The 20,456-nt window shown below is 45.8% G+C and overlaps 1 protein-coding gene across 1 annotated transcript in view; it reads right to left on the bottom strand.

The window, feature by feature from the left end:
• Window positions 1-19,070, bottom strand: part of APOB (apolipoprotein B) — a 36,464-nt gene extending 17,394 nt beyond the window's left edge. Inside the window, exons 1-18 of the mRNA XM_029938566.1 lie at window positions 19,039-19,070; window positions 17,794-18,009; window positions 15,609-15,762; window positions 14,658-14,813; window positions 13,041-13,165; window positions 12,267-12,352; window positions 11,062-11,281; window positions 10,040-10,267; window positions 9,708-9,825; window positions 9,454-9,600; window positions 8,554-8,765; window positions 8,050-8,287; window positions 7,301-7,477; window positions 5,755-5,946; window positions 4,682-4,849; window positions 3,805-4,016; window positions 1,127-1,309; window positions 157-278 (exon numbers count right to left, since the gene is read on the bottom strand). Coding sequence (XP_029794426.1) covers window positions 157-278; window positions 1,127-1,309; window positions 3,805-4,016; window positions 4,682-4,849; window positions 5,755-5,946; window positions 7,301-7,477; window positions 8,050-8,287; window positions 8,554-8,765; window positions 9,454-9,600; window positions 9,708-9,825; window positions 10,040-10,267; window positions 11,062-11,281; window positions 12,267-12,352; window positions 13,041-13,165; window positions 14,658-14,813; window positions 15,609-15,762; window positions 17,794-18,009; window positions 19,039-19,070 — 2,986 coding nt within the window. The remainder of the gene's footprint in view (window positions 1-156; window positions 279-1,126; window positions 1,310-3,804; window positions 4,017-4,681; window positions 4,850-5,754; window positions 5,947-7,300; window positions 7,478-8,049; window positions 8,288-8,553; window positions 8,766-9,453; window positions 9,601-9,707; window positions 9,826-10,039; window positions 10,268-11,061; window positions 11,282-12,266; window positions 12,353-13,040; window positions 13,166-14,657; window positions 14,814-15,608; window positions 15,763-17,793; window positions 18,010-19,038) is intronic.
• Between the last annotated feature and the right edge of the window lie 1,386 nt (window positions 19,071-20,456).

The following is a 20,456-nucleotide window of genomic DNA, read 5'->3' as shown; positions in this document are numbered from 1 at the left end:
CTGTTTATTGTTCTAGCCTCAGCTCGCAGAACAGGCCTGACACTTTTCAGGCATCAATAAATATTTGTTAACTACATTAAAATTGAATACGTTCCCCTTGTGAGTCCTGGACCTGAGGCTGAGGCAGAGATGCAGGAGCCCTTTCTAGATACTTGCCTTGGGTCTGAGTTACAAACTTCAGGGTGTCCACCAAGGCTCCGCCGTCTTTCTGCAGTTCGTAGGCTGCGCTGGCGGAATACTGTTCTACTTCTCCAGTGGGCTTCAGTTCCAGATCAAATCTAAAGATGTCACAGTGTATATGGTACATAATGTCAGAGCTTTGAGCGATGAGGTTAAAGACCCCCAAACAACGCAGCCTCTATTGCAACCACAACAAAAAATGTCCTTATTTTAACATTGGCTCATGTCTCTAACTAATGATGACCCTTTTGAGACCCTTTTGATCCCTTTCAGTCTCTCCAAGAGCCCAGAGTGAGGGGAGACACCCCTCCACCCCCAGGGGTTTGGACAAACAGAGCAGGAGCAGGCTGGTTGTGTTAGCAACGTGGACAACAAGTAGTAGAAGTGGCAAGAGTTGAAGGCAAGGAGCCCTTAAGCAGGGCCAGGGCTTTGAGCACATCAGTGGGCTCCAGGAAAAGCCAGACTAACATGTCTTCAGGCTCAGACACTGAATTAGGAGCAAATTGGAATCTGTGCTGTGATCCCATCATCTGATGCATAAGGGAGAAAAAGGGGACACCATCTACCAAGAGAGGCTTTTGAAGGAATATTTCTCATCGGCAATGTTATAGCTCCCTTGAAGGAGTGGGATGGAATCACTTTGGTGGTTTATTTTTTGAGTTAAGACCTCCTTAGGAGTCATGACTGCTTACCTTACCTTTCCTGCACCACCCCTCCTCAATTATAAAGAAACTCCGCCCTACATTCAAAATTTAGGTAGGAATAGAAGAACCCTTCAGGTGTGTTGGGACAGAGGACCACTATTGTAACAAATCAAAAGGTGGTGCAAATCCCTAAGGTTGGTGGCACGGGCCTCTTAGAACACACAGCAGGTTTTCCTCTCCCTGCCAGGTGGCCACAGTGGAGGAGGTGAGCAGAAGCTGGGTGAGACATCAAGCATTCTGACCTGGCGTCCCCGGTCAGCAGATAGGAGGAGTCGGATTCTGAGGAACCAGCGCTGGAGTCAGTGCCCGAGATGCAGTAGTCCAGGCCAGTAAAGAGAGGCTTGCAAGTTGCCCAGGACTGCCTGTTCTCAGTGAGAGGTAGGACCGCTTGTGTTTTGGTGGTAGAGACCAAATGCAACGTGTTGCTGGTGAAGAAAGCAAAAACCGAGTTACTTTCAAGTCATGAGTTGAAGTGAACATCACTGATTCTCCCAGGGCTAATATTTGCCCCCTTAACCTGCTTTCTCTCTCCCCTCTATCCACACTCACCGTGAATTATTTAATTTACTCAGAAACAACTAACAATATGAGCATCAGCAAGGCTAACCAACACAGTGACTCTTACGTATCAGACATTGCACTAAGTTGTTTGCTTTTGTTAGCTGTAATCCCCACAGCAGTGGGCATCAGGAGGTGCCTTCTCTTACAGAGAAAACAGAGACTCAGAGGAGTTAAATAATAATGATTGCTGGGACCTAAACTCGGGTCTGCCCCTTCCCTCCCTCGAAAAGGAGGCTAGGAGGAACTCTAACTATACTGGCTTCTTTCCGTTTCTTTCCCACATTAATGTCCAAGTCACCTCCCCCATCACATGAACACACACCTGTGCACACGCACTCACTCACACCCCTTTCTTTTCCTGCTAGCCCTTCTTGTCTCCCTCCCAGTCAAGAAATATGTCCATCTCTGTGGTCTCCATTCTTTGAAATTGCTTCTCACTGAACTGTTATCCTGCATCTAGAATTTCTTCCATCAGCATCTCCTATCCCTGTCTTGCTTCTAACTCCAGTGGACGTTTTTAGGCCTTGTCTTCCTTGATCTCCCAAAGCATTTACTAGAGCTTTTCATTTATGGCCAGATTAAGACTTTAGAGTCTATTCTCCCAAGTACGTACTTAAACAAGTTAGTAAGTGCAACAAAGTTCAACAATGTCCCGATTTCATCCAAGGATGCTTTCTTTGAAATATCATGTTCTTTCCCCAGTATTGTGTCCTTATTTTAGGGGTGGCTTAAAACCTAGCTTTGCTGTGGGGCCAGAGCCCTGAGTGCTTTTGGCTGCCAACAGGGAGATCCACCCTGGGCTTCTGTGACCCTTTGCGACTTTGGCTCTTATTCCGTCTCTCTGGCCACTCCTTCTCACTCTTTGCTGCTCCTCTCTCCCTCCATATGTTAACATTCCCCCCATTTCTGTGCTAGTCCTTCACATCCTACCCTGCACCAATCGCTGTTTAAGCTCAACAACCTCTAAGTGCAGATACTAGGCTGGTATCTGCAGCTCCAGCCTGTTTACCCAGCTCAGCCCCATCAGCCCCACTGCGGCTGGAGATGCTGAGTGGTTGTCTCACAGGACTCTGGATGCAGCATAGCCCGCACTGAATTCGTCAGCTTCCTTCAAACCGGCCGCTTTCCCTATTTCAGCGAGAGACACCCCCGCTGCTCTTTCCTCTTTCTTTTTCTTACCCCCACATCTGGTCAGTCACCAAGTGCTCCTGTTTCCACCCCCTGAGGTTTTCTGGAGTGGGCTCACTCCTCCCCACACCCTCCCTGGCCCTCTGGTGCAGGCTGCGACCCGCTCTCACCCACACGTGTGACGGACTCCCGCCAGTGTCCCTGTCTCCAGCCACACTTCCTTTTCTCACCTGCCCCACTCTGGAGTCAGAGGATGTCTCTTAAAACACAAAACTTGCTTTATTTATGCTCCCACTTTAAACTCCCTTGCCTTCAGAAGAGTCCAGCACCCTTCTGATGGCTGAGAAGGCTGGCCCTTGCCGGCCTCCGTCACCTCCCCCCTGTCCCCTGTGCACTTCACCACACTGAGTTTTGAGTTTCTTGTAGCTCCTGAACCATAGTCTTTTCCCTTCAGGCTGTTCCCTTCTCTTGGCCTGGGAACACTTACTCCTTTCTCTTTTCTCTGACACAGTCTTTGGGTCTCAGCTCAGACATCGATTTCTTCAGAAAGCTTTCCCTGAGGGCCCTAGGCTATCTCATACAGAACTTCATGTCCTCCTGGACTTCCTCTCAGGCCTCTTTGTACCTAGGGTTTGCTTCACTGTAAGCGCTAGAAGGTCAGGGACCTTGTGCATCTCATTGAACATGCTTCGTATGTATTTGTCACTTAAATACCATTTTTACTATTTTTGAATCAATGGATTAATGTATCCAAGATATAGAAACCAAGGTAAATCAGTATTTGAGGATATCATCGGAAATGGAGCTCTCCATATATACTGCATCCCATAATTGTAAGATTAAGACTTTTCTGTTCTGACCACTGAGTTAGCTACTACAGATCAGTATGTCCTCTGGTATTTTTCCTGTGAAAAAATGCTCATTACCCAAGGATGATTTCTCTAGGGTTCGAGTCTCTTCATTCTCAAAACAAACAATAACAAAAATTACTAATAACAAGTGATTGATTAGTAAGTCCTAAATCTCAATTTGGTAAAATGTGGACAGTTGAGGAAACAGTAATTGTGTAGTGAGTCTGGGCTAGGTTAACAGTGGGTAATTCACTATGCTTTTGCCCCCCACACCCCCAGAGCCACAGGGACCCACATTATCGTGGGCAGTCAAACCCCATGGATCTAGTCTCAGCTCTCTCTCTCTCCCACTGGCTGGTCAGAGCTGGAGAGGAAACTACCTGACACTGAACAGCCTGATTGGCCTTGTAGGAGACGGAACGATGAACTTCAGCTGGCCAGCTTTCACGATAATTTGTACATCCAGGCCTGTCTCATGGAAGAAGTTGGTGTTCATTTGGATCCCTGTCCTTGAAAAGTCTGGGAGGATGATGCCCATATTTGTCACAAACTCCATGGACACAGAGGGCTTTGCCAGCAGCTCTGTCTTCATCTATAAGTAAGAAAAAGACCTCTTCAGGTTCATTAAATACCTCAGCCCCTGGCAGTCAGATCAACTGCTCTTCCCCACCCATGAGCAGACATTTCTGGGTAGCTCACACCTCAGGGAATATTATTGTGATTTCTTTTTTTCTTTTAAGTTTGTTTGTTTGTTTAGAAAGCCTGTGAGTGCGTGCCTGAGGGGCAGAGAGAGAGAGAATACCAAGCAGGCCCCATTCTGTCAGTACAGAGGCTGATGCGGGGCTCTAGCCCACAAACTGTGAGAGCCGAAATCAAGAGTCAGTCTCTTAACCAACTGAGCCATCCAGGCACCTCTACTGTGATTTCTTTGGAGGAAGAAAAGTCACATTTTCAGTTCCCCAGAGCCAGACACTGACACCCAGGACTAGGAAGTGCCCCAGTTAACTTTAAGCATAACAGGATGACAAGATGACAGGAATCCTCATTTATCGAGAGGATAGCATTCTCCTTACTGCCAGGAGCTAGGAAGGTGGCACCTCCTAGTGGAATCCTAAAGTTTTTCATAAAGATGAATAAGGCAATTATGATGATGAGGTACTTCATCTTGAACTAGACACACATTTTTAAATTGTCCAAGAAACCCACCCTGGAGGAAAAGAATGACCCAAGGAATCAAAACAATGAACAGGATCTTACATTGGCTATATCCAGCTTCATTCCAGCCCTGATTCCAGGAGTGATGACTCCAGAGAAGGAGATTTGCAATGGTAACCCAAGTCCGGTGGGGAGTTCGAAGGCATTGTCCATGAAGATGTAGTGAAGAAACAAGTCACTCTCTGAACCTTTTTTGATGGCCTCTCTAATCTGTGGATCCAACAGGGGATAGTAACTACAAGTAAGCCTCATCAAAATGGGGTTTGTAAAATGTGACCTCCCACATGTCCCACAATAATTGTTCTTTATCTGGGAAGGAATAGACTAGCATATTTTGATTATCTGGGTATTTGATAAAATTAAGGATTATTGGTTTTGACAGGTTGGATACAAGAAATTGCCCTGGAAAGATACCATGTCATTTTGAACTAGTGATTTGGAGACCCTTGAGAATATTGCTGTGCCTCAGAGCTTTGTGCACTTTAAGTAGCCTTGAATGGCGTGGCTTATTTCAGTTATTTGGAGTCTCAACATAAATGAGGTTTTACTTAAGTATATATTATGATAAAACCATTTCTTTTTGAAAACCAATGAGCTATTGAGATGATAGACATAATAGTATACATTTTTTAAAATAACATTTCTAGAAAATAACTGGAGGTCTGTTTTCTTAAAGTCAATATTATTATTTATCAAACACGAGGGAATATATTTGGATATTTTCTCCCATATTAATAAATTAATAATAGTGGACACTATAGCTCATATTTAGATAGTGGACTACAGTTTGGCAAATACACTCCTTCATAATCATCATTTCAATACTAAAAGGAACTTGAAACAGATATAGGAAGATAACACTTAATATTGTTTTCCAGATGAACAAATGAATGCTCTAAAAGATATACCTAATGTTATGAATGGCTTAATTTCTAAACGTTACCAATTCTTTGCAATCTAAGAATCTTCCTCTCTGAAATTGAAGGCAAACCTGCTTCTTTTAAGGAAGAACCAGCACCTTCTCTGGCTTGCGGGATAGGATCTTAAGGAGTCTGGGAGACCTAAAAGGAGCATGGGCTGATCACATTGCCGCATCATGGGGCCACCCCACTTACCATCTGGGGGATCCCCTGCAGAGTGCGAGCACCGTTCAGCAGCAGCTTTCCCAGGAGCTGGAGATCACGGAGCCTGACAAAGCCAAGCTCCTCTCCCAGGATGCGGAGGTAGGCTCTGGCTTCTGGGAATTCTCTGGATTTCAAATCTTTGATCAGCTTCTCAACATTGAGCATAATTCCATTGACCATGTCCTGGGATTTTAATGACAAAATGTCTAATGAGATGTCAACGTTGTCAAACATTTAGAATCCTGATGTGGGGTCCATCCGCTGCACCCCTGATGGGCTAAACACAAGTATTCAAGGTGGGGATATAGGGAAGCCACTGACATCAGACTCTCACCTTTTACTGAAAGATAGACAGCTCCTGCAAATTGAGATGAAAAACAACAACAACCCTGAGGTCTTTTCAGGAATAGCAATGCTTCCACATTGTTTTTAATTTGAATAATGTGGGCATAGGGAAACGGCAGGGTTCCTAGGGCTAACCAGGAGTAGAAGATTCTCTGTCTGTCACCCCTCCCCAGCTTACCCCTTTCTCTTTTGATGAGGGATGAAATGTAGCTGCTGTATAAGTTGGCCAAATGCTTGAAAAACACCCCATCCTAGACAAGTTCTTTAAGAGATAAGGAGAATTCCATAGACTGATGCTTAGTCATTGAGAAAGAAGAGAGTGATTGATAGACCCAAAACACAGCGAAGAGCCTCAGCCTCAGGTGGAGGTAAGTAGATTAGAAGGTGGAGGTGGGGCCATCTGTGAACATCTAGGAATAAATTATTGTCCTGCTTCTTAAACTGAAATGTGTATACATGTCATCTAGGGAATGTCCTTAAGATGCAGGTTCAGATTCAGTAGATCCTGGTGGGGCCTCAGAACCTGCATTCCTAACAAGCTCTAATGTGATGCCAATACCTGAACCACACTTTGGGGAAAGCAAAAAGTTAAAGTACAAGAAACTCCAGATTATGCAATCTGTTTTCTACTCCTGAAGTGGGGGCTTACGCTGGCTTCAAAGTGGCTTGCTCCCACTAGCTAGTAAACTGATGTGAGTAAAAGCCAAAGAAAGCACTTAATCATGAAAATATAAATCCAAAAATTATGATAGTATCTGCTTATTGACCAGTCAGTACCAGTCAGGCACTCTGTTTAGCATTTTACATGCTTTATTTCATTCAGTCTTTAAATACCCTGATGAGGCCTGGATTATTAGCACTCTGGGGATGTAGAAACAGACAGACATGATATCAAGCAGCTTTTCTAGGTAGTTTGAAGACAGTGCGGTCAGAATTCAAACCCATGCCCCAGAATTTACACTCTTAATCTTATGTGAAAGTACCTCTAGTAAGTCTGGCTTCTGTGCACATTGAATCTCCAGGAGGCTTATAATTACAGAGGACACTAGTCCTTATCTCCACAGGACTGGCTAATAATAGTCATAACTGTCACTTCAGTTAGATATCTCCTTGATGACTTCTAGGCTTGGATAAAATGTTTTCACATTGAGACCCAATGCTTTCCTGGAGGGAGTACTTAACAAAAACATACCTGCTCACGTTTATCATCTTTGGTATAGCCAAAATGGTCCACCAAGACCTTGGAGACATGATCAGGAACTTGGCCATTGACCCAGTACAAAGCCTTGTTGACACTGTCTGGGAAAAATCCTTGCTTTCCAAAAAGAGCTTCCAAAGTTGGCTCAAAGCCTTTTCCTTCCAAACCAATCTGAGAAATAAAATCAGGCAAGAAAATGCCATCAGGGTTCCTTGTTGTATGTCAGCCTCTAATTCCTCTCTTTATGTCCATTTAATTAATCAAGTCTTTAATGAATACTACAGGGTAGGAGCTGAACTTAGCACTCCATGGGAGTTGTTATTTAAATCTTACTAGAATCTTGAAAGGGAGAACTTATTACTTGCTCTTTTCCAGAAGTGGCAGCTAAAGTTCAGAGAGAATAAATAATTAAACAAAAGATTCGGACTGGGAATGAATATGGGGTTTGAGCCAGGTCAGACTGATTGCACAGCCCATGCATTTTCTTGGATTTTGGTTCTAAGGGCTTCTCTGAGATATCTGCATTTCCATTAATTCTATAGAGTCATGCTTCTGGTGACCTCTAGCTGGAAGGCAGAAAGGCATGGGAGGAGGGAAAGAAGAAGCCCTCTAACAGTTGGTATGAATGAACTGCCTGACTATAGTACCTCCCCAGGCTGGCTCATGGCTCCCTTGACTTTATATCTGTGGTGTTGGACACAACTGGAGAGAGGGCGTAAGCCTCTTCTTAGTATCACACATACCTCAAAGAGGTCCACTGGGGCAAATCCAAAGACAGTGAGGGTTGTTTTCAGCATGCTTTCTTTAGGAAGGTAATTGTTCGGGTCAAATATAAGATTTCCTTCGATTTTGGCTGAGACTGGGTCAAGCGATGGAAGGGAAACAGATTTGGAAAGGTGATAGTTCCGGGAAAATTTTGTGAAGTCCATGATGGTTGGGAGTTGAGATCCTTTCAAAGCATCTTTCACTAAGCTTTTCAAGCTAGATGGAAAGAAAGTGTTATTTTTAGCTTACAGGTCATGCTACTGATCCATTGTCTCTCCTACCCCAAAGAACTAGGGATTGCCAATTGCTACTAAAAGATTTGGATTTCATTTGCCCAAGAGCTTGGCTCAGGACTGGTGCACTTTTGCATGAATGTTGTCCAGAAGAAAGAACAGTCCATAGAGGGCAGGCAGTGGCTTTCAGGAATGAGATTTAGAATTCTAGCTCTTTGTTTCAGATGGGGGAACATTACTCTTACTTACTCTTTGATATACAGTTCTTCTGAGTTTAAGATGTTGGTGATGTGGGAAGCCACAAAGTTCTTCACTTGTTCATTCTGTTCCCGTGGGAGAAGCTGGGCAATTTGGTTAATATCTGACTGGGAAGGACCCCTCATCAGCATGAGATAGGCAGCCAGTCGTTTATCCCCTGGAGAGGCATCGCTGAGGAAAACCTGGAGGAGGACTTCCCGGACCTGTAGTCAAAAAAGGAGAGTATTACTGACCTTTGGTCAGAACACGGATCATGCCTGGCAAACACTGGTGTGGTCTGCAAGTGGTTTACTACATGCAGGTTGACTTTCTTTCTGATAACTTTTCAAATGCTCGTATGGAATCTTCTCACCAGTGCCCCTCAGAACACCAGCTCAAGGAAGGGTCTCAGAAGATTCCTGTCAAATGCATGTTGCATTCAACTGCATTAACATACTCAAGTTGTGACTTGAAGAACTGCTACTAGGTGAAAATAAGTTGTTTTAACACAAATTAGCTCAACATGGGAATAAAAGTCAGAAGGGATAGTGAGAGTGGGAGGTGAATAAATAAGGCATTTTCCCAAACTCTGGAGTCATTTCCACCCAAGGCAGGGCCAGGTTGACAATCCTAAATTGGGAAGACAGGAAATCAAGCATGTTTTCCTAAGATGAGTGATGGTTGATCCTATAGGGGTAGGTATGTAGATAAAATATTGTATTCTGAGTGCTAGAGTAGCAGCATGGTCCAATATTTCTCTTCTGTCCACAGTCAGGTCAATACGCTTGCTGAAATTGGCAATTAGAAAGCAGTACAATAAAGTAAGCAGAATGATGATATTTAGAATCTCATTCCAAGTCCTTGTTAATCTGAGTAAACTTTTAAAGTTCAGATGTCTTCTGTGGACTTTACCTCATCTTTAAGTTCCATTTTCCGCAGGGCCTGGATGGCAGCCTTCTGAATCAGCAGCGATGGCTCTGAACTCTTGATACATTTCAGGATTGAAGATGTGACTCTTGGGGTTACTGTCTCCATAGTTCTGCCAGTATTTCCAATGACCTGCATTGAAAAGAAATGAGGGGGAATCAGGTTGCAGAAAGAGAAGTGGGGGGTGTCCAGGAAAATGCTTCTGAAATGATGTATATTATACAAAAGACCAAAAATACCCTCAGAATTAGGTAGGTGTGATCTTTGTTCCCAGTGCAATCATTGTGAATCTGTTCCAACAGGTAATCAGCAACGTCCAGCAGGTCCTGGGTCACCACAGGGTTTGTCTGATGATAGCTGCAGAATAAGAGTTAGGACTTGGTAAGCATACCTGGGTTTATCTTAAAATACAGACTTGTGTGTGCAGGTCTCTTATTTCGGGACTTTACTCTCAAAATGGCCAGTGGAAAAACTGTGCACAAGAGTCCGAAAGTGGAGGTGGCGTATAACCCTCGTACAGGGATGTGGGGTCTTCGTCAACTCCTGCAAGGAGGACCGGTGTGAAACTCACTTGTTGACCACGTGACCCAGAGCATATAAAGTGGCCCGACTCTCCTGCTCCTTGGCTGTTCTGAAGATCTCCTGCAGCCTGTCAGCCGAGGGCTCTGGCATCAGGGCCAGCAGGTAGGTCACAACATCTATCAGAAGGGGGTTGGCTTTCTCTCTTCTCAGCCACTGGAGGATGCGAGTGTAACACTGGGGCTGTCCACACTGAATCAAGGCTTGCAAGGTGATGGGGCTGGGAAGAAAAGAGCAGAGAAGTTTACAGATCACCTTCAGGCAGCTCCAGTATCCTTGGTTCATGATGCTCCTCTGTCAGGAGTGCCCTGATTTCCTGTATTCACTCTCCAAATCTGACCATCTTCCAAAATCCAACTTGTATCCCAGGAACCAGGAAGCCTTCCCTACATCCACTATCCCCTGGTGAAGCACCATGGAGGAAAGCCTGAAGAAGGACCCCAGATTTATCACCAAAAGAGGACTGTTATCACCATCCTTTGTTCAGAACATAGCACATGCCAGGAAGACCCTGGCATGGCTTCACTTTGGTCTGCAGTCCCTCCTCTGACATTCCCAGCACTTAGAGCCAGTGCCCTGAAGTATAGAGAAATCATGGTATTACTTTGTTTGCCTAAGTTCTCTCTCCACTAGCCTAGGCTGCCAGATGGCACAGACCTCTTTTTCTCTCAAACTTTCCAAGGTGCTAACAATAGAATGAGGGATTAGAAGATACCTATGAAAATGTATGAAGTATTTCCCTCCCATATTAACACACAAATGTATATCTGCCTTGAATGTAGAGTGTATGTGTGTTTGTGTATACACACGCATACACACAGGTGTGTGCCCCATGGAACTCTAAGCATGCTAGCTGATCTTTCTCTATCCAGCAAACATTAACTAATTGATTAGTTGACTAACTGGATTGATATTTCAATGGCCCCTGATGTTTTCTGCTTGGCCAAGGTTTGAAAGTTCAGCCAGATGCCATAGGTCATACAAAAGATATGGTGGCAACCACCAAAAAAATACCTGGACAGCTGGATCAGCATTGGCAAGATGGATGTGATTGCCTCATTGTTGAGGCCTCTCAGCTCAGTAACCAGTTTATTGAAGAGGTGAGCTCTCTGGGCATTCTGGTCAGAGACATGTAATGTTTGCAGTTCCTGGAGAGTCTTCACAATGGCCTCGGCCTGCTTTGGAGTTGATGTGGATTTGGTGTTCTCAAAGGCAAGTCCCACCTCCTTGGCACCTGGAAGGAGGAATGTGTCAAAGGGATTCCTGCTTATCTCTATATTTCAACCACTTATCTCTATATTTCAACCACCTCTGGGTCTACTAGAAACTGGAAGGTAGGGAGGTATCAGCAAAGAAGAAAAGAAAACTATCCTGTATTCAATGCCTATTATGTATCTGGCTCTGTGCTATGTGTTTGACTTAAAAGTCTTTACTTTATTTATGTATTTATTTAAAAAAAATTTTTAACTTTTATTTATTTTTGAGAGACAGAGACAGACAAAGCATGAATGGGGGAGGAACAGAGAGAGAGAGGGAGACACAGAATCTGAAGCAGGCTCCAGGCTCTGAGCTGGATGTGGGGCTAGAATGCATGGACCGTGAGATCACGACCTGAGCTGAAGTTGGATGCTTAACCAACTGAGCCACCCAGGTGCCCCCAATGTCTTTTACTTTAATGTGTTTACTCATCATACTATCTGTATGGGTTGTTATTATTCTTCAATTTAAAGATAAGAAAACTAAGACCCATATAGCTACACTGTAGGCTGCTGAGAACAATGAGCGAATGCATAAGACGTTTAAATACAAGACAAATGCAGGGCTGGGGTTGGACTACAGATTGCGAAGGTTCCTTCCTGCTCTAAAGATAGATTCCTAACCCCAAAGGTCCTCTCCCACTTCCCCCACCTCATTCAGGTTCTAGGCCTTATTACAGGGTAAATAAAGTTGTCAGATCTACAAAGGTAGATTTAGGAGGCCAATTTTGTATTTATGAAAATCTGGGTAACGTTAGGACACTTTTTTCTTTTGTCCCAAAAAGCCATTCTGGAAGGAATGTGCTTGCTCACTAGAGCGGCCCAGAGCCAGAACATCACAGCCCACTGGACTCTTTAGTCAATAGACATTACCTAGGACCCAGCAAGAAGCTAAGTCGTGATACACGGTGTGTCTTGGGCAGACTTTCCAGCCCTGGCATCTGTGTGCACATAAAATCTTACCTTCATGAAAGAAGCGGCTGTTGATCTTAGGTGTGTCTTCAAGTTTCAAAGTCTGTGTAACCTGTGCCATCATCCCGTACTTATTCCTGGTAACAAAGGAAGTACATCATGTCACGATGGTCAGCTCCTCAGAGTGCACTATTCTCATGTTAAATGTTTCTCTCATCTCCACTTCTACCCAAATCCTGCCTATTTTTCAAACCATTAAATCTAGTCTCTTTGATCTCTTCCCCTGGCAATGAACACCACCCATCTCCACCTGGACACGCTAGCTGTCTTTCCATCAGTAGGACATCTGTACCTGACACCTCTCACCAGTCTGGAGTGCCCAGGGTGTAGGGACTAATACTGTGCCTTGAAATTCCAGTGTATTTGCCTTAGCACAATGACAAGAATAAAGCAATTACTCAGTAAATACTAGTTTATGGATCAGGTTTCAAAATGGATTGGGGTTACAAGTCTCTGGTCCCCATCCCCAATCCTCCATAAAACTGTTTGAACCAGGGTATCTGGCAACGATCCTTGGCTTTTCTTGATCCATAACCCCTAATGTCTGGCCTCAGATACCTTTTGTTGGTCTCAAACTGTTTTGCATGCTTAAGATGTTCCTGCTGAATTGTCTATTTGCTTGAAAATGGCGCCAGGGGTGGGCTGTGCTCTGTAGCTCCACAGAGCCTCCTCCAGGCACACCCTCACCTACAACAGGGCACCCGAGAAGCTGTCATCTCACACCACCTCCATAAGTGATGAATCAGGGTGCAGAGGGTGACCTACTTGTAGGAAAAAGGCCGGAACACGTGTTGCTCCTTACAGATGGCTTCTGACACGTGCTTCTTCTTGGGGTCCAGAGTGTACTGGCAGGACTGGTTGCTGCTAATCAAAGTTGACAAGGGGCGGGTCTGTGAACGAAATTGGGAAAAGCACTTTGGTCAGTTCCTGGGGCTTGAACCTGATTCTTCTGCAAGGGACATTTCCCTTCAAGGAAGATAGGAGATGGGAGTTCGGCAACACTAGATACACTCAGTTAAAGAAGGGAACTGGTACTTGACATTTAGAGAAAAGGATGCAGCAACTCAGCACACACCAAGCTGATCAAGCTCTAGACTCCTTATTCCCCTCCCAGGGACCTCTCATCCTGTACAAAGTGTATGTAACCCGGTGTTGTATGCATGCCCGCCCACCACACATTAACACTTGACAACCTACTGCTTCTTCAGTTGTCTTTGCCTTGAAGCCTGTCCTTAAGGCTCTCTTGCACTTTTACATCCTTTGTATCTTTCAGGTTCATGCTCTACATCCTCCACAAATCTCAGAGTCTAGATGATTGATGCTCACCCTCCATTCCTTCTAAGTGGATCTACCAGCAGCTTTGCCCAATGTGCTGTTTGAGTAGTGCTTTCTCCTTCCTAGTCGGGGTAGGATTGCTTGTCTGTACCGCTCAGTGTATAACTTTATCAAGTACGCCATTTATTGTCCTTTATTGACATGTGTAGGAACTTTGTTCCTGGATTAGATGTAAGTACCCTGAGGGGAAGATCCATGGTCATCTGCTGCTGTCTCTGACCCTCAGTGCTGCCTAGAGTAGGTCTGAGCACATAGCACATGCTCAGAATAAGCCAGTGCCTTGGCCTCTTTTGATTGTGGCCCTTGTGGTTATCAAATGCTCTATGTTTGGTCCCAGGACAATGCATTGCCAAGCATGGCAGTGATTGCTCAAGACCTTCCAATTTACTGAGATAAGCTGTGATTCACATCCCAAGATATTTCAAGGCACTGGGCGAGCTCTAGTGATATGGTGCTACATGAACCTGTTGAGGTGACAGCAGAGAAGGTTAGTACTAAGGGGGTGGCCTAGACAGGAGGCAGAGGGGTCAGGTATTGATCAGGTTTGTATATGGGATGAAAGGGAAGGACACTGGAATGGTCTTGGTAATGTCACTCCATGGGAGTGAGGGAGAGAAGAGCAGAACACACATCTTGGGGTTTCCTCAGAGGTCAGATGCCTAGAGGTGAGGACATCCAGTCCTCTTACGGGAAGGAGTGGCAGGTGGCTTGGCTGCCCCACATCAAGTCCCAGAACCTTCTCAGGGATGCACAGTCATTACTCTCCATCGATGGCAGAAGGATTGGTGCCAGTGACAGAATGATGGCAAGAACGACAGAGCTCTGGACGGAGAGTCAGGAATCTGATTCTCGTCTTGACTCAGTAACAGTCCATGTGGCCTCTGGCCACCCTTCCCTGGTTCGGCCCTCAGATTTCTGCTGAAGTCTCTATGAAGATGAGGCTGGGTTGGATCTTCTCTGAGATCCATACTTGTTCTAATATTCCAGAACTTTAATAACCAAGAGAACTGTGCTCAGTGCAAGGAGGGATGTGGATGTGAAACTTACGATGCCTTTGATGAGAGCAAGTGGGCTAACTCCTGTGCTAACAGGCTGGAAGCGATCACACTTCTCCAGGTTCCTTTCAATGGAGATTCCCGTTGCCACATTTGCCTTCTTTGTTTTAACAGTTAAGTCACTGGAACAGTTTCCGTACACAGTATCCTATGGGAGCAGAAGATACAACAGGTTTATCAGATGGATGTGGGAAAACAGCCTGGGGTGCTTCTGAGGGGGTGGGAAAGGCACCTTGGAGAAAAGGCAGGAGCCACATGGATGGGGAGAGGACTTCCTTCCTCTTAGGCAGAGCGTGGGCATTGCTGTTACCCGCCGGCCAGAGGTGGAGGAAGAAAGCCAGTTAAGGGTGGTTCCGACTCCAGCCTCACCTCCCAGGACCCAGCTAACTCTGACTTTATATTCTGTGCTCTCAGAGCATCCTCTCTATTGCTCATTCATGGCATGTATTCCAATCTGCCTTGTATTTAATGTGTCCTGGTTCTCTCCCCAGCCCACGAGAACCCTCTGAGGAAAGGCCTCTGCAGGATGCGTCTCTGTATTCTCCAAGTGTAGTATAGGATAGAACTTAGAACACAGGGGCTCCGAAAAGTTCCCGGGACTCAAGGAAATTGAATTCTCACTCAGACTGAAATTTGAAATTCTTAAGAGAGGCTGGCAACAGATTCAGTTATTTTCCGTGTTTTAAACACACACAGGCTTTAGACGTGTGACACCTGGTGGGGATAGAAAAAAATCAAACAGAAGAGTCAGGGGGTCAGGACTCCTCAAGCACAGATGGAGGAGCCATCTTGCTCAGCCTGCCCAGGAGAGGAGAGCCTGGGGTACTGTGTAGCTAGCTGTGGAGCTACGTGAACAATCCACTCTATGTACAAAGTGGGGCCCGGCTCAACTATGCGAAGATGAGTTCAAGGGGCTGCTGTTACCAAATCTCCGAACTCTCACCAGAAACAGCACTTGTTCATCCTCTTCCGTCTCTGGAGGAACCAGGAGGGCAGAGATGATGCCTCTCTTGATGTTCAGGATATGCTTCAGCTCTTCCTTCTCCGGGTAAAGTAAAACTTGCTTCCCTTCAGGGATGGCCAGCCTGAGTTCGTACCTGTCCCAGACAGAGCGTGGTCACAAAAGTGTCCTTTATCCACTCAGCCTGTTGGACGGAAGCTGGGTTGCTTTGCAGCCTCCTTTTCTTTTTCCTTATTTTTATATATTTTTTTCATTTTGCATCTTTTCTTTACAAATGTACCTACACCTATACACACATTTGTCCAAAAAGTACACAACTATGTATATATTTCTGGCATTCTTTTGCTTCTTTACCTGTTTTGCTTGATTCACGCATCCTGTCTCTGCCACCACCTCAGTCTCTGCTGACGTATTCCTCACGGAGCAGCCCACTGGGCATTTCACCTCCATCTCCATGCCGGCGGCCCCACACAGAGGTGTGGCCGTGGAAACATTTGCACATAAACATGTTTTCATTGTTTGTTTCATACAAACGACATTGTGTTTTCCACAGTTTTCTCTTTCTTGTTTTTCTCACTTAATTCTACTCCATAGAAATCCTTTGACTCATTGGGTAAAGCTCTCACAGCATTCCCATTTTATGGTTATATATAATTTATTCAGACATTCTCCTATTTAATGGAATTCACTTTCTTTCTGGATCTCCCTTTCCCACACGAACAACACCGAAATAAACATCCTTATGTATATATTACTGCTTTTTCACACATTACTGCTTTTCTTTTCATGGGCTAGAATCCTAGACTTGAAATTGCTGTGTCAAAGGTGGTATTTTTAATTATAATAGATATTGACCATTGGCTCTCATTTCTATCAGCAATACATGAGCACACTTTTCCTGGGGGGCCTGCCAGCAACAGGTGCTGTGGCTGCTTTACGTTTCTGTAGTCTGATGGGCGGATGGTGAAAAATACCTTGTCACCTTAGTTACACTTCCTGACGACTAGCGGATTTGAGCTTCTTCTCATACGTTTGTTGGATAATCACTCTTATGTGGTCTCAGATCATGTCTGAAGCCCATGTCACTATGATCTTAGGGACTTCCCTTTGGGGACTCCCTTTTGGGGATTCAGGGATGCATCTTTTCTTGTTAAGTCAGCAGGAAGAGAAGGGGACCAGGCATGTCTCCTACCGCTCCACACCCTCACTGAAAGTTTCGGACGAAGCCTCGTGGCGATCAAGAGCAGGAGTCCCTTTTGTTCTGAGAAAGGTAAGGACCAAAATGGAACTACTCGTCCCTCCTGCCACTGCATCCCTCTCCATTTAGGTCTTGGAAAAAGTACTGGTGAGAGACAGAAGCATCAAGTCTTACTCTGAAGAGGAAGGACTGGCTTTTGTCTAGTGTGCAACACCTCGAAGATGGGCAGAGATTGATGCTACCGGAGTGATGAGCCCATGTCCCTGCCTGTGCTTATTTGCACACACTCAGGACGCCATCAACTGTGATTTGGACTGGAGGCAGGGCTGACGCTCAAAATATTTAACAACCGGCGCCACACAGACCTCGATCAGTCAGAGGACACACCAGCTGTAAACTCCAAGAGTGAGCTGGCCGGCGTGCACAAGCACAACACTCTAGACTGGAGGCTGGGCTTGGTCGCCGCCCTGAACAGGCCGCTCACCACCATGCGGAGCCACAGCCGCAAGTCCTGCTGGACTCTTACCCTCCACCCCCAACCGAGCACTGGGTTCCTGTCTGGTTTAATTGTTCAAACAGGAATTCACTTACTTAAATCAACCATCTCAGCCTTATTGTCTGAAGGAGTTTGAAAGCATGAGATTTTTTAAAGAAACACATTTAAATGATAATTAGGGGAACTTTGCTAGGGAAGGGTAAACAATGCTTCCCTCTTTTTGATTTTTGTGACAGTTTAGCAATTCCCTGATCCATGATGAATATGGAATAAAATACTTAGTCTCAGCCACATGCCTCATAAACACATTCATCTCTCTCTCTCTCTCTCTCTCTCTCTCTCTCTCTCTCTCTCTCTCTCTCTCTCTCTCTCTCTCTCTCTCTCTCTCTCTCTCTCTCCCCCCCCCTCCCTCCCTCCCTCCCCCCGTGCAGCGACTTCCAGAGTCAGCAGTTTGCGCAAGCGCACCGCCTTACTTGGCCATGGCAGCGCCGAACTCCTCAGAGCCCTTGGCCTTGTGCAGCTGCGGCCTCCCGCGAGCGTTGAAGCCGTGCCCCTCCTTCAGCGCGCACTGGCTCGTCCTGAGGATGAAGCTGCAGAGCTGGGGCACCTCCAGCTCCACCTGAGGAGAGGCAGCGGCACCTGAAGACTCTCCTTTGAGAATGTGAGGCCCTCCCCCGCCCGGCCCTCCTCTTTAATCAGTGCCAATGGGGGACTGTGACGTAGCTCCCCACCCCACATGTGTCCTTAACGTGCCTTCCGGGTCCCCCACGCATCAACAGACTTGGTCCTGTTTTTGGCCTTTCCTGCATTCTGAGGTACCAAGTTTCTTACGTCTGCCCCTGTGCATGTAAAGGACATTTTTATATGGGTTCTAAAGAGGCAGGACTGGTTAGAGGGAATGACGCCCAGGAGCAAGAGGAAGAACGACAGGAAGCAGGAAGCAGGCTATCATTGGTTTCAGCACCAAATGTTTCCTTGATGTCATCAACCCCCCCTCCCCCAAACCCAACTGTTCCGTATCTATTAGGGCCTCGTCAGAGCTTCACACCGAGCTGGCGTTTATGGAGATCCCTAGTTGTTATCTAGCCCTGTTTAAGAATTTCCCGCAATGATGAAAATGTTCTGTGCTGTCTGATATGAGCTATCTGAAATGTGGCCACGGTGATTAAGGAACTGAAAAGCTGAATTTTAGGTTTTACTCAATTTAAACAGTGACATGCGGGGGCACCTGGGTGGCTCAGTCGGTTGAGAGTCTGACTTCGGCTCAGGTCATGATCTTGCAGGACTTTGAGCCCCACGTCAGGCTCTGTGCTGACAGCTCAGAGCCTGGGGCTGCTTCGGATTCTGTGTTTCTCTCTCTCTCTCTCTCCCTCCCCTGCTCACGTTCTTTTTCTCTCTCAGAAAATAAATATTAAAAAAAAAAAAAAAACAGCAGCCGCATGTGACTAATGGCTACCTTAGCTGACAGCACAGACTATGGGGCCCTAGAAAGAGGTCAGTGTCTTTCGACTTTTCTTCCCCAACACAAATCCCACTAGGGGCCCTTAGATCCATTCCAAGTCAACACGGGCATGAAGACAGCTGAACCACAGGCAAAATTTTATGTGAGAACAAATTGCATGTTTAAATTTTTCTTTTTTCTTTTTCTTTTTAGCAAAGGCTCTGTTTGGCTTAGTGCATAAAAAGTGCACTTCAGAATTCTTTCCTGAGATGCCCACCTCCCTTGGCTCACCCACTGGGCTTCTCTCATCCCGTTAAATCTGCCGTGCTGTAATGCTGGTATTCTAGATCATGTATTCCAACAACATCTTGGAAACTACTGGAAAAATAAATCTGGTTGGCAAAATTTTCTGTGGTAGACAATTCAGCAAAGTGGCTGACTTTCAAACGGAGGGCCAGTCCCTGCACTCTGAGGTCACAGCCGTCCTAGCACGAGCTGGGTGTGCTCAGCCCGGGGCTCCATGCTCCCCACTGCTCCTCCTTCCCTGCGTACCTTACAGCTGATCCTGGTGGTGCTTCTTAAATCAGCGGTCCCAGGAACGCCGCTGGAACTCTCCGCCTCATAGTTGTACACGTACTTCCGGAGGTGCTTGAATCGAGTGGCTCCTTCTAAAATGGGGAGAAATAGGTCAACTACATAGCAGATAACTCCCCCAAGGATAGTCAGCTCTGGGAAGAGAGGGGCAGTGGCCCAGATCATGGAAAATGGTAATTAAACTAAAATTATTTTATTCATTTTGAGAGAGAGCGAGAGAGCACGCAAGCCAGCGGGGGAGAGGGAGAGAGAGAGGGAGAGACAAAATCCCAAGGAGGAACTCAGGAACTGTGAGATCATGACCGGAGCTGAATCAAGAGTCAGGTGCTCAACCAACTGAGCCACCCAGGTGCCCCAAGACTCAAATTATTTTTAATTGACTGCATTATACTTAATTTCCCTTTACGGATTTAACTTCCTCACTGTGTTTCATTTAGGATAATGTTTAAATCTGCTGGTATTTTTTGGATGTATCATCTGAGGTGGAAGGAGGGGAGTGTTAAACAATGGGGCGCAGAAAGTCTACGGGAGAGACCAGCAAATACCTCTAATGCCTTTTCAGCTTGAAAATACCACCATTCTGCGGTTAGTTCTAATAAATACGTGAAGCAGAGTTCATTACATTTTAGGGGTATCTGTCTTAAGAAAACCTCAAGGAGGAACTTCTGGAGGTTTCCATTGTGCTGGAGAAGAGTTTGCTGAACAATTTGAGAAAAAGGACATTTGGGGCATGAGCACGGATGCAGTGATGCCAGATGGCCACAAGATGGCAGTGCTGCCCCACCGGAGGCCAGCCTCGGCTCTCAGGAGAACGTTGGGTACCACCTCAAGGTCAGCTCCTTTGATCCCGAGGGGTCAGGTAAATATGAAGGAACGGGGGTCTGGATTTCTGCACAAAGGTTAAAGTCAGCATTTCCTCACCCTCCTGTGCTTCTAATTAATGATTAGCCATCGATAAACAGATCGTGTTGTCTCTTTAAAGTGTGCACAGGCCCACGGCGTGACAGTCCCTTAACCCCCCTCCTCCCGCCCCCAGGCCACGCTCTTAGGACAAAATAGAAGAGCAAGTAGAAGAAAGTTGAGCCCCTTGGAGGTGGGCAG

Source organism: Suricata suricatta, chromosome 4, assembly GCF_006229205.1.
Source record: "Suricata suricatta isolate VVHF042 chromosome 4, meerkat_22Aug2017_6uvM2_HiC, whole genome shotgun sequence".
Classification (NCBI taxonomy): domain Eukaryota; kingdom Metazoa; phylum Chordata; class Mammalia; order Carnivora; family Herpestidae; genus Suricata; species Suricata suricatta.
Note: the sequence above shows the minus strand (reverse complement) of the source record. Positions and strands in the feature narration are given on the sequence as shown.